Source organism: Salmo trutta, chromosome 15, assembly GCF_901001165.1.
Source record: "Salmo trutta chromosome 15, fSalTru1.1, whole genome shotgun sequence".
Classification (NCBI taxonomy): Eukaryota; Metazoa; Chordata; class Actinopteri; order Salmoniformes; family Salmonidae; genus Salmo; species Salmo trutta.
This window is the reverse complement of record NC_042971.1, coordinates 10,424,035-10,440,027: the sequence shown is the minus strand read 5'-3', so window position 1 is coordinate 10,440,027 and position 15,993 is coordinate 10,424,035. Positions and strand designations below refer to the sequence as shown.

General features: G+C 41.7%; 1 protein-coding gene across 5 annotated transcripts in view; it reads right to left on the bottom strand.

Annotated features, from left to right (window-relative positions):
- The window catches only part of LOC115148454 (glutamate receptor 1), a 93,866-nt gene that overhangs the window by 55,714 nt on the left and 22,159 nt on the right, over positions 1-15,993 (bottom strand). For all 5 annotated transcript variants that reach the window (XR_003866678.1, XM_029690355.1, XM_029690356.1 and 2 more), the window contains exon 3: positions 5,099-5,338. Coding sequence is in view for 4 of the 5 variants with exons in the window: in XM_029690355.1 (XP_029546215.1) it covers positions 5,099-5,338 (240 nt within the window). In the remaining variant the exon portion in view is untranslated. The remainder of the gene's footprint in view (positions 1-5,098; positions 5,339-15,993) is intronic.

Here is a 15,993-nt window from a genome sequence, read left to right as displayed (position 1 = left end):
ACTCGAATTCTGTCATTCTGCCCCTGAGCAAGGCAGTTAACCCGGGTGCCGATGACGTGGATGTCGATTCCGAGGGGTTAGGTTAAATGCGGAAGACACATTTTAGTTGAATGCATTCAGTTGTACAACTGACTAGGTATGCCCATTTCCTTTTACCACTCAACACCCCCTGCAACTGTTTTGTAGTAAATCGTCGCAATCCCAAGTACTTCTCAGCTGGTGCCACGACAACCTTTATTTTCTGTGACTTCTGATCCATTTATGCAGTACAATTGACAAGCATGGCTATGAATGCTAAAAAGCCCACCTTACTGAAACACATATTCTTCCCATCGCTCTCTGTCTACTCACAGGAATCCTTTCAGTATCCCTCACCCTGCAACCATCTTCCTCTACCACGCTCTTCACTGCTTCGGCATACGACACTTTCTCTACTACTCTAACCCTGGCAACCTCAACCTGCCTTTCTCTCACCGGACACCTCGGATCTCCAGCCCCATTGGCACCCCCACAACTTTCTTCACCGATACTACACATTCCTTCGTCTCATGCCCTCCTGCACACTTTTCATATCTAGGAGTCTCCCTCCTACACACTGCTGCAACATACACATAAACTTGACACCTTAAACATTGTAGTATTTCAGAACAAAAGCTCTCAAGGGATAACTTACACTTCCTAACTTGTCCTTGTCAGGCAAAGACTCTACATCAAAACACAGCAGGACAGACAATCACTTCTCTGTTACCCCACGCTCTCCACCGGGGGTCTGTGTCGCACCAAATGGCGGGCGTCACAGACACCGGCAATATTACATTTCTGATCCTCCTCAACACTTAATGCTACCTCTGTTATCACTTTTTTTAAAGGCGCCCTGCTCCGGAGAGCAAAGAAAGTCACATTTCTTGTCCCTAATCACGTGATCCTTGGCACCCTCTCCCTCTGGACTGAAGAAATACAATAAATCATCACTATTCCACTCCGAGTTACTCTCACCAACTCAAAAGTCCCCAACCTCTTTTCCACCCAACCTTACACCACATTCGGATCAGCCAAAATGCAAGGATCAATTCTCGCCACAAATCTCACTCCCACTGGGCCAGAATGATCCTTTTCATCCTCGGGACGAGGCCCGACCTCGGCGGTCCTTACCGCACGTACTACATCCATACTTTCGGCAGGTTCCATCTCTGAGAAACTCGAACCTGTATGCCTCTTTTTGTACTTGGCGCCAACCTTCCTCACCACACCGCTTCCCTCTACACTCAGCTCCTTCTCAGCAGTCATCACTGTTCCGCCCCCACAATTAATTCACCCTCACTCTCTTCACGTTCACTTTCCTTCTCTAACTCTTCCAAAAGTTCCGTGCGATCCTCCATTCCGTATTCCCTCAAAACATAATCCACTTTTTTTCTTTTTCCTTATCCGCCATCTTCTCCATCACCAGATCTTCCAGAAGTCTTGTGCACTCCCCCACTCCATTTTTCTTTGTCCTTTCGTCTTGTCCAAGGCCGCTTAAGGCAAGCCTTCTCAACCTAACCCTAGAGTAAAATACCCATAGACTTAGACAACATTAGTGCCCAAAAGCCTGTTTTAGCATGAGGACTTTCACCAACTGGCTAGGGACTCAGACGCCATAACAGGACAGATAAAATGAAGTGTGCTTTAAATACCTGAGAAAGGTGCACTAACTGAAGTGGAAGGAGACGGGGGTCTGCAATGCAACCAAGCGTCTTGATTGGTTTTGAAAATGGCAGTAGTGTGCTAGGACATTGATAGGTGATGTGAAGTTGGTGGTGAGAACAGTTCACTTGAGATGGCTGGCCTTTTTTTTTTACAATAATGAAGTTGAAATGATCCTTATTGTTAGTCAAGTAAAACAGTAACTATGGGTTAGTGGTTAAGAGCATTGGGCCAGTAACCGAAAGGTTTCAGGTTTGAATCCCAAAGGCGTAAAAATATTCCATTCTGCCCTTGAGCAAGGCAGTTAAGCCCTAATAATTGCTCCCTGGGTGCAGATTTAAGGTAGCCCCCCAAAACCTCCTTGGCATGAACAAAGTGGGAGATGATTTCTTTAGTTGTGATGTGGGAGAGATTGTTGTTGTTTTCTCTGGCCCTCTGTTTATAGTAGTGTTTGTTGTCTGAATCAACCAGTGGGCGACCTCAGTACCAAAGTCCTCAGAATTCTCTCTAAAACAACAGCTTTGTTCAGGAGGAAGAGCATAAGATGACATTTAGGTCTGGGTAGAGAGGAAATTATAAATATAGATATCTTTCTACACCGCATATGATTTGCATAAACATTAACAATGCATATAATTTACCAAAAATACCCAAGTACACCCAAATGGAGATCATACATTTGGAACCACAGCAAGCTGCTGCCTTTTCTATATCAAGCTATCACTGGAGCCATGCAGTCTATGTATTAATGCACTCATTAAATTAGTCACAGCTTTTAATTTGTATGCAAATAGAGCAATTACATTATGCATTCGTGATGCACAGGGCTAAGAATTTTTCCTGACCATTTGACCTGACAAAGAAAATCTCCTAGTGATGTGTGCTATGTATAATACTTTTGTCTTTGCATTCATTAGCAGTAAAAACCAAATATTTCATGCTCTGAGAGAGATTGAATGGTTAACTAAGTCTGTTATTTTCTGTCATATATAGAAACAGAAAGTGACGTTTTTCTAATTTTAGTTGCGACATGGATTACGCAACAGATGACAAAAGTAGGTTGTCAGAAGTAACAGTGAGGTTGAAATGCATTTAATGTTAATTAAAACACTTTGTCGAATCAAATTTTTAAACTGCCTCTGCCTCTGTACACTTCCTGTCGTCTCTTTACAGGCACATAGAGCTTGTCTCAGCAACTGTGAAATTGTCTCACACTGGAGAGCAAACCAGCTTTATCATCCACTGAGCAGCACTAACCTGCAGATAAACTAGGGAGACAAACGCTGTGCTCCCTCTATCTGCCTAGCGCTAGCAACGTGTCACACCACTGCAGCAGTGAAACGGAAGAGATCAGTGTTGGGATTGGCAAAGCAAGCAGCCTGGGCTCCTATCGGCCCCTTTCTCTGCTGCTTTCACTGACCTGCCCATCACAGTTCCTCTCAAATGTCGCACAAACACAAATTCAATTTCCGCATTGTCTACATTTGTGTAGTGTAGATTTTTTAACCCCCATAAGTGTTTATTTAAGCGGATTTTGGTCTTTATAATATAGTCCCTGTCTAGGTTAAGAGGCTGAGCCTTTGTTGCAAAACAATAGAGTTGCCTTCCTTTTTACTATTGCAAACATGTGTGTAAACTAGCAAGGCAGGAAAATAAGGGTTAATCTAATCAAACTTCATCCACCTCTACCAAAGAGGTTAGGTCTGCTTCATGTTTGAAGTTTAGCCATGGAAAAAAAATATTGTGAAACTGCTATCGTTCCAGCCCTAGCAATCATACTGTAATGTAGCACTTAAGGGAAAGTGGGATACCTAGTCAGTTGTACAACGGAATGCATCTTCCACATTTAACCCCTCTGAATCAGAGCGGTGCAGGGGGCTGCCTTACATTGACATCATCTGCACCCGGAGAGCAGTTGTTGGGGTTAACTGCTTTGCTCAGGGGCTGAACTACAGAGTTTTACCTTGTCAGCTCAGGGATTTGATCCAGCAACCTTTCAGTTACTGGCCCAATGGTCCTACCCACCAGACTACAGGGAATCATGTCTTGTTGTATGGTTACAAAACTGTTCTCTGGAGTCTAGCCTTGAGGCGTCACACTACTGAGCAGGGCAGTGTGGCTTCTGGAGCCTTGAGCTCTGGCTTTAGAGTTAGAGTAAAGCAGGAGTGATTCATCTCTGGTTATATCCTGAAGAGTACATATGTAATGTAAGCCTCAGCGCACACACACACACACACACACACACACACACACACACACACACACACACACACACACACACACACACACACACACACACACACACACACACACACACACACACACCTTACACAGACACATAGTCACAGACATAAACATTGGAGTGAAGTTCCCTAAAAGGCTTAAATAACCACTGACTGTGCGGTGCAGTATCCAGGCAACAGGGCTTGAATCAATGGCGGCGAGGGGGGTGTGTCATTCGGATGTGTCATGAAGAAGTCGACAACCTTGAGTTCCTTGTCCAAGACTAAAGTGCTACGGCTAGAGAAACAAATCGATGGAGCATTTGTCCCGCTGCATGGATCTCACCGGAAATATACAACAACAAAAAACGATCCATTGTCAAAGAACCACTTATGTGCAGATCAAAGACTGTACATATTAAAAATAAGCAAGCAAGTACACATTATGTAATTATATTTGTTAATCTACGGTTCAGACACTTAGGTCTACGTGCCTTTGGCACATCCACTGCATCAACCAGACTCTGCATCATTAAGCAGTTCACATCTCCTACTAGCTGCATCTGTTTCTGATGGCACTGAAGTTGAGTGAAGGTTACAGTTGAGTGGCTGCAAATTGAAGAGGAACACGCACCAGGGGCTCATTTCCCATAGGAGACCATCGCAGTTAAATATGCCCATCCAAGCACAAAATGTGCATTGAGGACGTACAGTTTACAGAGTACAGCTTACACATCTAGAGGAGCTTCTGGCAGAATACCAAACAATGCATTTAACAAACACAAATACGTCCACAGATGTTGTACAACAATATTACATACCATATACAGCATGGCAACACTCGTAGTCAGAGAGGAAACAGTACAGCAAACTTTAATTGGACGAGTCTGACTGTGCAACATTCCAAACCATTTCAATTAATGTCACTCTGAACTGAGAGAGAATACATCTAACAAATATCAACAATATATCCACAAATACTTCAATAATAGAACGTATCCAGAATAATAGCTAGGCTACTTCAAATGTATCCACAACAACAATTGCAGAGATGCTTGAGCTTAACATTGATCAACTGTGCTTTATCTGTGTATTGTGAAAGTACGCATCTCTTTTTGCCAAGAAGCCTACTGTACAGTTTGACTTTCTCAACAGGTTCCACAAAACAAATATGACAGAATGATGAACAGTACCTGAATGTGAGCTGTACATGTAAACGAACTTGGTCCATTTGTAGTGCTGAATCAGGGCAATGAGGGGCTCCTGGAGTTCCGGTCTCAGCTGGATTACAAACTGGTTGTTGGTTTCTATGGGGAAACTGGGTGTCACAAAGCAGACGTGGAGAGCCCCACAGAACGACATGAGCATGTTCATGGTCTTCCTGTCATACAGTCCGATGATGGCATAGACTCCTTTGGAAAACTGTGAACAAACTGTGGAGAGGAAAAAGAAAGAAGAGGAGAGGTGATCACATCTGATTGCTATGTTTATTCATGAAAAAGACTGAACAGACAGAAAATCGGTGAGACATAAGAATGGGTGTAGGCATACAGGTTAACCGTTAACTCCCCGAGAACAGAGATGGGACCGCCTTAAGTAGGCCCGGGGATACATTTTTTTAAAGGAACTCAGTCGGGGTCTCAACTTACTGTATACACAAAGTGCAAATTCGAAATTTGTTTGTGCATCAGCAATTTTTCTCTTGTGTCAGTCACTGATAGTCACTCAATTAGCCCTTCTCAGCAAAAAAAAATGTGATCGGTAAGTTAGTCTAGCCAGCTTTCTAAACATGTAGTGATCGTGGTTGAATTACCGACCCGGGCGGCCCCCATTTTGATTTTGTTAGTCACTCTCGGATGTCATATTAAAAACGGCAAACATTTCTCTCCACCCTATGGATCATTAGAATGGCATGAAGTCACGTATGAAATGTCTAAATCTTCTCTCTGCCCCATGGCAAAATTTGTCAATTGCAGCAACCTTGCTTTAAGTTCTATTTAGGGTTTTATCTATTGGGATGATAATGTTTTTGATAAATAAAAATGTTATTTAATTATTTTAAATGAAATATCCTTGGAATGTTCTCCTAGCATTCACTAAAATGTTGTGCACAACCTCTGTAACAACCACCGTAGAACATTCCCAAAAAGGTCTCATTAGGTTTCCAGGTGATAACACAATGTACCTGTAATGTTTTCCAGAACATTGGTCAAGGTTGTGGCAAATGTTTTCATAACACAAAAACTGTCTAGTTGTGCTGTTGATTAGACAATGTTTGTATAAAACATTTGCCAGAACACATTTTGTCTGTTCTTTAAAGGTTCACAGAATGTTTCATTAGGTTGTGGGAACAGTCTGATGGGTACATTGTGAGGACATCACAAAAGATATGTTCCCAAACCCCCAAAACTGTCCAGTTGTGTGGATGATTATACAATGTTTCTTTTAGGCTACAAAAAACATTCACCTGATGTTACAAGAACATTCTCAGAACACATTTTGTCTGATATGTAAAGGTTCTCAGAATGTTTCTTTAGGTTTTGGGAACATTGTGGGGATATGACTAGAGTTCCAAAACACAAAAGTGACTGAAACATGGTCCTGCTCCTCTTTTTTTAACCAGCTCATGTTTAAAACAAATACAATGTGTTTAAACACCACTGGAGATACAGCTCAATACTATACCTGTGCCTCTGCTCTAGCCATTTTGTTTGCCTCCCTGTTGTGCTGTCTATCTGTCTCAGCATCTTTTCTGCTGTCATTATGTGCTTCTTCTTGTTCTCTGTCTGTCTTTATGCCTTTATGTTATTAAAGCCAAGCTAAGGACTTAAGATAAGTTGCAAATTCATGCCTGTCATGTGTTTTCCTACCCTAAGTTTTAATTAGTATTACAGGGCTCCCGACTAACATTTTCCCCTGGTATCACTGGTGCCATTAAATTTTACAGTTTGTGGGACCAGCCCATGATTTGGTCAGACCCAAAATCATGAGTAATCATCTTGTGAAGTCATTCATAGTGCTTTATCAAGAAGTATGATACATAGACTACTGAGGTATTCAATAAATAAGTTGTTTCATCTAACAGTTCCAAGCAGGAATGCATGATTCAAGATATTTTAATGGGCAACTTTAATCCAGTGATTATCATGAATTTTGGGTTGACAATTAGACTATAGTTACTGTCTAAATAGGACTGCATAATGTCTTGATTTCTTTTTGTACAATAGAGATACATTTTTATGTGCACTAACTTATATCCAAGCTGGTCATTAGAAATAGACGTTGATTTGAAAAGGTCGTAGAACGTCCATATATACATTTGTTTTTTAAAAGATCGCCCAGCACTGGGCGCGAACTCATAGATCATCCTGATCTCGCAGGCTTACATTCTGTTTTGCTACAAATATAGTCTGGCCACGACCAGATTCAAACTATTTGAGCCCCTCCCTTCCATCCACTGTATGGCCGGACCTGTATGGCCGGCATCCTCTGATAATCTGTGGGGGTGGTTTAGATGATGACGACAACGAGAAGCGTCTGTACTGGCTGCAGAAGTCAAATCATAACAAAACTGGCTGCTCTTGAGGAGGTTGGTGTTGATGCTGTTATAGCAGCAGTTATATCAGAACTGGAGGGCACAGCTTAATTTAAAGAAAATAAATAACAGCATTGAAGGCTTTTCTTAGGGCTGAAGACATATTTGCCTTTTCCCGACGAGTTCGCCAAGAGCTTGATTTACCAGCTAGCTCCGATTGGTAGACAATAAAATGGGACGGATCGAGTGTCGTCATTGGTCGCCCTCATGGAAGTTCACGTCACATACACATAGTAAATATACAGCGCATTTGGAAAGTATTCAGACCCCTTGACTTTTTCCACACTTACTTTACAGCCTTATTCTAAAATTGATTATATAGTTTATTCCCTCCTCAAGCAAAAACTGTTTTTTAGAAATTTGGGCATATGTATTAAAAATAAAAACTGAAATATCACAATTACATAAGTATTCAGACCTTTTGCTCAGTACATATTACAGCCTCGAGTCATCTTGGGTATGATGCTACAAGCTTGGCACACCTGTATTTGAGAAGTTTCTCCCATTCTTCTCTGCAGATCCTCAAGCTCTGTTGGGTTGGATGGAGAGTGTCGCTGCACAGCTATTTTTTCAAGTCTCTCCAGAGATGTTCGATCGGGTTCAAGTCCGGGCTCTGGCTGGGCCCCTCAAGGACATTCAGAGACTTGTCCCGAAACCTCTCCTGCATTGTCTTGGCTGTTTGCTTAGGGTCATTGTCCTGTTGGAAGGTGAACCTTCACCCCAGTCTGAGGTCCTGAGCGCTCTGGAGAAGGTTTTCAACAAGGATCTTTCTGTACTTTGCTCTGTTCATCTTTCCCTCGATCCTGACTAGTCTCCCTGTCCCTTAAGCTGAAAAACATCCCCACAGCATGATGCTGCCACCACCATGCTTCACTGTAGGATGGTGCTAGGTTTCCTCCAGACATGGCACTTGGCATTCAGGCCAAAGAGTTCAATATTGGTTTCATCAGGCCAGAGAATCTTGTTTCTCATGGTCTGAGAGTTCCTTACGTGCCTTTTGGCAAACTCCAAGAGGGCTGTGATGTGCCTTTTACTGATGAGAGTCTTCTGTCTGGCCACTCTACTTTAAAGGCCTGATTGGTGGAGTGTTGTAGAGATGGGCGTCCTTCTGGAAGATTCTCCCACCTCCACAGAGGAACTCTGGAGCTCTGTCAGAGTGACCATCGGGTTCTTGATCAGAACCAAGAACCTGATGCATAATTTGCATAATTGCATAATTTGATATCAAACGAGTCCTTGCTATCGATAAAAGACAATACTGTGCAGTCGTCTTCATCGACCTGGCCAAGGCTTTTGACTCTGTCAATCACCGTATTCTTCCAAGACTCAACAGCCTTGGTTTCTGCACAATACTGTGCAGTCGTCTTCATCGACCTGGCCAAGGCTTTTGACTCTGTCAATCACCGTATTCTTCCAAGACTCAACAGCCTTGGTTTCTCTAATAACTGCCTCACCTGGTTCACTAACTACTTCTCAGATAGAGTTCAGTGTGTCAAATCGTAGGGCCTGTTGTCCGGACCTCTGGCAGTCTCTATGGAGGTGCCACAGGGTTCAATTCTTGGGCCAACTCTTTTCTCTGTATATATCAATGATGTCGCTCTTGCTGCGGGTGATTCTTTGATCCACCTCTATTCAGACGACACCATTCTGTATACATCTGGTCCTTCTTTGGACACTGTTTTAACAAACCTCCAAACAAGCTTCAACGCCATACAACACTCCTTCCATGGCCTCCAACTGCTCTTAAATGCTAGTAAAACAAATGCATGCTCTTCCACCGATCGCTGCCCGCCCAACTAGCATCACTACTCTGGACGGTTCTGACTTAGAATATGTGGACAACTATAAATACCCAGGTGTCTGGTTAGACTGTAAACTCTCCTTCCAGACTCATATTAAGCATCTCCAATCCAAAGTTAAATCTAGAATCGGCTTCCTATTTCGCAACAAAGCCTCCTTCACTCATGCTGCCAAACATACCCTCGTAAAACTGACTATCCTACCAATCCTTGACTTCGGCGACGTCATTTACAAAATTGCCTCCAACACTCTACTCAGCAAATTGGATGTAGTCTATCACAGTGCCAACTGTTTTGTCACCAAAGCCCCATATACTATCCACCACTGCAACCTGTATGCTCTCGTTGGCTGGTCCTCGCCACATATTCTTTGCCAAACCCACTGGCTCCAGGTCATCTATAAGTCTTTGCTAGATAAAGCTCCGCCTTATCTCAGCTCACTGGTCACCATAGCAACACTCACCCGTAGCATGCGTTCCAGCAGGTGTATTTCACTGGTCATCCCCAAAGCCAACACCTCCTTTGGTCACCTTTCCTTTCAGTTCTCTGCTGCCAATGACTGGAACGAATTGCAAAAATCACTGAAGTTGGAGACTTATATCTCCCTCGTTAACTTTAAGCGTCAGCTGGCAGAGCAGCTTACCGATCGCTGCAGCTGTACACAGCCCATCTGTAAATAGCCCATCCAACCAACCATCTACCTCATCCCCATATTTGTTTTTCTGCTCTTTTGCACACCAGTAATTCTACTTGCACATCTATCACTCCAGTGTAAATTGCTAAACTGTAATTACTTCGTCGCCTTACCTCCTTACTTAATTTGCACACACTGTATACAGATTTTTCTATTGTGTTATTGACTGTACAATTGTTTATCCCATGTGTAACCCTGTTGTTTTTGTCGCACTGCTTTGCTTTATCTTGGCCAGGTCGCAGTTGTAAATGAGAACTTGTTCTCAACTGGCCTACCTTGTTAAATAAAGGTAAAAAAGTTGAACATTAATTGTACTCCTAGCTAGCAGTGGATAAGTAACAGGACTTCCCAAAGACAATAAGCTAGCTAGCTTAGTTAGCAAACTGTAGCTAGCTATATGACTTGCTCTAACATAACGTTGCAACGTTATGGACAGTAATGGACAATATGATGACTTCTGTTTGCAAGTCCATAAATATGAATGTTATTGGTATACTTTCTCATGTAGACTCTTTTGGATCTTATTTTCTTTCAAGTCAAATGTTTGTCACATGCTTCGTAAACAACATGTGCAAACTAACAGTGAAATGCTTACTTATGGGTCCTTCCCAACAATGGAGAATACAATAAAAGAATGCAATAATAACAGAAAAACATAGTAACACGAAGAATAAATACACAATGAGCAATGATAGCTTGGCTAAATACATGGGGTACCAGTGCCGAGTTTGTGTGCAGGGTTACAGCAGCATAACACCCTGCATCCCACTGCCTGCTTGCCTCTGAAGCTAAGCAAGGTTAGTCCTGGATGGGAGACCAGATGCTGCTGGAAGAGGTGTTGGAGGGCCAGTACGAGGCACTCTTTCCTCTGGTCTAAACACATATATATCTCAATTCCCCAGGGCAGTGATTGGGGACATTATCCTGTGTAGGGTGCTGTCTTTTGGATAGGACGTTAAACGGGTGTCCTGACTCTGTGGTCATTAAAAATGCCATGGCACTTATCGTAAGAGTAGGGGTGTTAACCCCGGTGTCCTGGCTAAATTCCCAATCTGGCTCTCATAATATCATTTCCACCTAATCGTCCCCAGCTTCCAATTGGCTCATTCCTCTCCACTGTAACTATTCCCCAGGTTGTTGCTGTAAATGAGAATGTGTTCGCAGTCAACTTACCTGGTAAAATAAGGTTTAAATACAACATGTAAATGTGTACATAGGAGAAAAGTGACTAGGCAACAGGATAGATAATAGACAGTAGGTGTGTATGTGTTGGAGTGTCAGTGTGGGCAGAGTCCAGTGTGTGTGCATAGAGTCAAAAAGGGTTAGTGCATGGGTCAAAGCAGATAGTTAACCAAATAGCTACCCGGACTATTTTAGCAATCTTATGGCTTGGGGGTATTTGTATTTGTTATCGCTCCCCATTAGCTGCTGCCAAGGCACCAGCTACTCTTCCTGGGGTCCAGCAACATTTAAGCAGTTATACAACAATTTTTAAACATTACAATACATTTCACAATTTCACAATACATTGTGTGTCATCACACCACTACATCATATATACAACACAAAATCCATGTGTAGTGTGTGTATAGTGCATATGTTATCATGTGTATGTGTGTGTCTCCTCACAGTCCCCGCTGTTCCATAAGGTGTATTTGTATCTGGTTTTTCAATCTCATTTTACTGCTTGCAAGAGTTACAGTATCTGATGTGGAATAGAGTTCCATGGAGTCATATCTCTACGTAGTACTGTGCACCTCCCATAGTCTGTTCTGGACTTGGGGACAGTGAAGAGACCTCTGGTGGCATGTCTTGTGGGGTGTGCAGGGGTGTCTGAGCTCTATGCTAGTAGTTTTTACATCTCAGTGCATTCAACATGTCAAAACTTCTCACAAATACAATAATGTATTTGGGATGCAGTTAATCTCTCCTCTACTTTGAGCCAGGAGAGATTGACATGCATATTAATGTTAGCTCTCCTTGTACCAGTGTTGTAGTACTCGTCTCGGTCTCGAGACCTCATATTGAATGTCTCGGTGGATACATTTGTACTCGGTCTCGGACAGTGAGGACTCATAATTTCCTCCCAATACGAGCGGAGACCAGGCCAAATATATATTTTCTTTTTATATATCTTAACAGCCTTTATATCTATTATAGACATTTTTGCGAAGTGGTGAACCTATAGGCTTTCAGTGTGTAACAGGTTTGTGATTCAGAAAGGACAGCAACCATAATACCTGTGAACTCATGTAGGAGAGTGCACTTTTTGTAAAACACAAAGGGCCAGTGGTGGAGAGGAGGCTACACTTAAGCAATAAGGCACGAGGGGGTGTGGTATATGCCAATATACCACAGCTAAGGGCTGTTCTTAGGCACGCGCAGACAGCGTTTAGCCATGGTATATTTGCCTTATACGACGAACCCCCGAAGTGCCTTATTGTTATTATAAATTGGTTACTAAACTAATAAGAGCAGTAAAAATAAATGTTTTGTCATACCAATGGTATACGTTGTAATATACCACGGCTGTCAGCCAACCAGTATTCAGGGCTCGAACCACCCAGTTTATAATCAGGTATATGCCGTATACCCATATACCCAGGTAGGAAAGAGGTTTCAACTTGTATCTACTAGTAAATGCTGACCATTTGAGCGTTGCAAAATAAATGTACACATACATGTTACTCAATCATTGCATCCAAACTGCTCGCGCGTGTCAACGAACGTCTGCGTAGCCAGGCACAAAAATAGAACTTGGTTCTATTTGTGACTCTTGACGTGCTGCAAGTCCCGCCTCTCCCATCTCCTCATTGGTTTTTAAGAACATATTCTCACGTGGGTGATTGAAAGATGAACTGAGGTCCACATTACAGTGCAGTTGGTGGTGGTAATGCACCTTAAAGTTGGTTGTCAACCGCCATTTGAAGAAGAAGAAGAGATTACTAGAAACAAACTCGGTTTACCATTTTATCTGTGGATTAATTGTCAGAGTAGAGGACCATGTGCATTTCAGGTAAAATAACAACCCAATGTTTATATCCCAGGAAAAATTTGCTAGCAACAGCAAATTAGCTAGCTAAATTGCCATGATTGTTTAATGCTTTTTGACCTGTCCCCAAATTAATATAGTTGATTCAGAGTTCATTTTGATATTTCATCCTGCATGTCTTGATCGTGTCTGGTGTGGATGGACAAAATCAACATGCACGCAGACACACGCACGTGCCAGGTCTAGTCAGCATGTAAAGGCAACAATGGGTATGCAAGCCAGTTATTGAAAAAGTTTATTCCGAAGTGGTGGTTTGTGATGCACAATGAATCAGGGGTGTAGACATGTATGGGCCTGGGTTGACAGAGACCCACCCACTGGGGAGCCAGGCCCTGACAGGCCCACCCAATCAGATTGATGTGGTTTAAGCATTGTTGTGGACTTAGAAAAAAATATATAAAAAATGTGATGGTCTATGAAAAAAAGTGTGATTTTTGAGATTGAAAATCAAAAAAATCTATAGGAAAACTTTGTAAAACATTTTTCACACAAGGTGCCTTTCCTTCGCTGGGCGGGCCGTTTGGGAACTTCTTGGCAAAATTAGAGTACAGTATATCCACTTCTCCAGGCTCCACTACACCACTGCATAGGGCAGATGGGAAGACAGCAGTCACACACAGCATTATGTTAAAGGATAAGTAGTCAATGAACTCGGACATAATAAGCCAGTAGGTCCCAATCATAAGAATACAAAAACACAACCATTAAGCCTTTCCCAATCGAAATGTAGAACTATTACTTCCCATTGCAAAAAACATTTCACGTTTAGCACACAAAGTAACAGGTGACCTAAAGTTTAAAACTCAAGTGGAATTGACAGCGTTTTAACTACTTTGCAGATTTGAAACAGACAATCATAATATCAGTAAAAAATATAAAATTCCCAGTTTTTGCTACAAAACCAACTATATAAGAAATGTAAAAAATATATACAGCATATTTGACTCAACATAGATGGAGGCAGTTCAATGCATGATTAATATAATTCACCAATACATTTCTAGGCAGTCCCCAAAATATTGCTATCAGGTTGTAAATCACAGCTGGCCTGCTACATTGTTTGCTGCCTTCATTCGGGATGCACTGTTTCAGTTTCAATGACTCAATATTGTGGACAAAAACGGACGAATGTAACTAAGGCTGGGAATGTCAATACAATCAAACTAACAAGGGCAGTGATCACAAGTCAGTCATAATGTGGCTAATAGGCTAGCATTTCTATTTATGTATAATAATAAAAACACGGAGCCTAAGAGTGTACAAAGCTGTCATCAAGGCAAAGGGTGGCTACTTTGAAGAATCTGAAATATATACATTATATTTGGATTTGTTTTAACACTTTTTTTTGGTTACTACATGATTCCATTTGTGTTATTTCATCATTATTATTCTACAATGTAGAAAATAGTACAAATAAAGAAAAACCCTTGAATGAGTAGGTGTGTCCAAACTTTTTAAAGTCGCACTGCTTCAATTGCCTGTAAACACACAGTCCAGTTCAAAGGGAATGGTGGCAGGCCTGTCTGGCAATGGCTTGTTTGCATAAAGGCCTTCAGTAGCTCTGATTTGGCTATGTTGCACCGGTCTGCGTACACTCCGGTCCTGGACGAGTTGGATGTTTTTATTTGTTTTTAATTACTGCAGTGTCTATTAATTGTCCAAACACACGGCCGCTTTCCCACTCTTATATTGCTAGAGGAGTTTCACAAATGCCTTAGTATACGTAATTCCCAAACATTTCTAAGAATTTATGAAAATGTGATAATGACCATGTCTACATTTATTTTTTATTTAACCTTTTATTTAACGAGGCAAGTGAGTTAAGAACAAATTCTTATTAACAATGACAGCCTACCCCGGACGACGCTGGGCCAATTGTGCGCCGCCCTATGGGACTCCCAATCACGGCCAGATGTGATACAGCTTGGATTCAAACCAGGGACTGTAGTGACACCTCTTGCACTGAGATGCAGTGCCTTAGACCGCTGCGCTACTCAGCACATGGCCTGTATAGAACGCTTTGATGTACGGATATCATCTGCTAGCGACTCAGCTGCCTTCATTCAAGTAGATAGAGCTGTTCAGTGGAGAAAGAAAACAATGCTAACCAAAGAGTACATTTTTAAAGGGGCAATCTGCAGTTGCTACATACATTTTTGGACTTAAAGTATTGTTATGTACCCATTTTGATTCTTATAGGAATGTCCTAAGTTAAAAAAAATGTGGAAGTGTCATTCTTCCTGGGGGTGTATATGAACAGATTTTTTATAATATTTGTTGCTAAAATGCTATCAGCTCCACTTTAAACCTAAAACAAATATGTTATGAATGTCATAAAAACAGAATTACTGTATTTGGAAATTGTGCAATATTGTGGGAATGTTCTGTGGAAACTGTGAATATCACAAGAATATTCTTGCAACATCCCAGACAACTCCTATAACTTAATTAAATATTCAAAAAAAATTAAAAATAACTTAGACCAGGTGTTCTTGTCAACATTCCTACAACACTATAGGAATGTCCTTTGCAACCTAACACATGTCAACACAACTGAGCATATCTTGTGTTTTGGGAACCTCTCTTGTAAATGTACCCACACTGTTCCCACAACCTAATGAAATGTTCTGGGAACCTTTTAAAGTACTCAACGTCTTTTCTGTAAACATTCTAGCAACATCAAAGGACTGTTTTGTTCACCCTGATACAAAAACTATCTGAATGTCAGCACAACTGGACAGGTGTGGTGTTTTGGAAACCCATAATGTTCTCACCAGACTGTTCCCACAACCTAATGAAACATTCTGGGAACCGTTTAAAGAAGAGACAGAATGTGTGTGGGATGGGATGTTTGTGACAGCTGTCTTTGCAGTCCTCCATTGATTCTCTAAGCTGGTGTTCCTTTTATCTTATTCATGTCTGTGTATATATTTAATTTCTTTCCATAG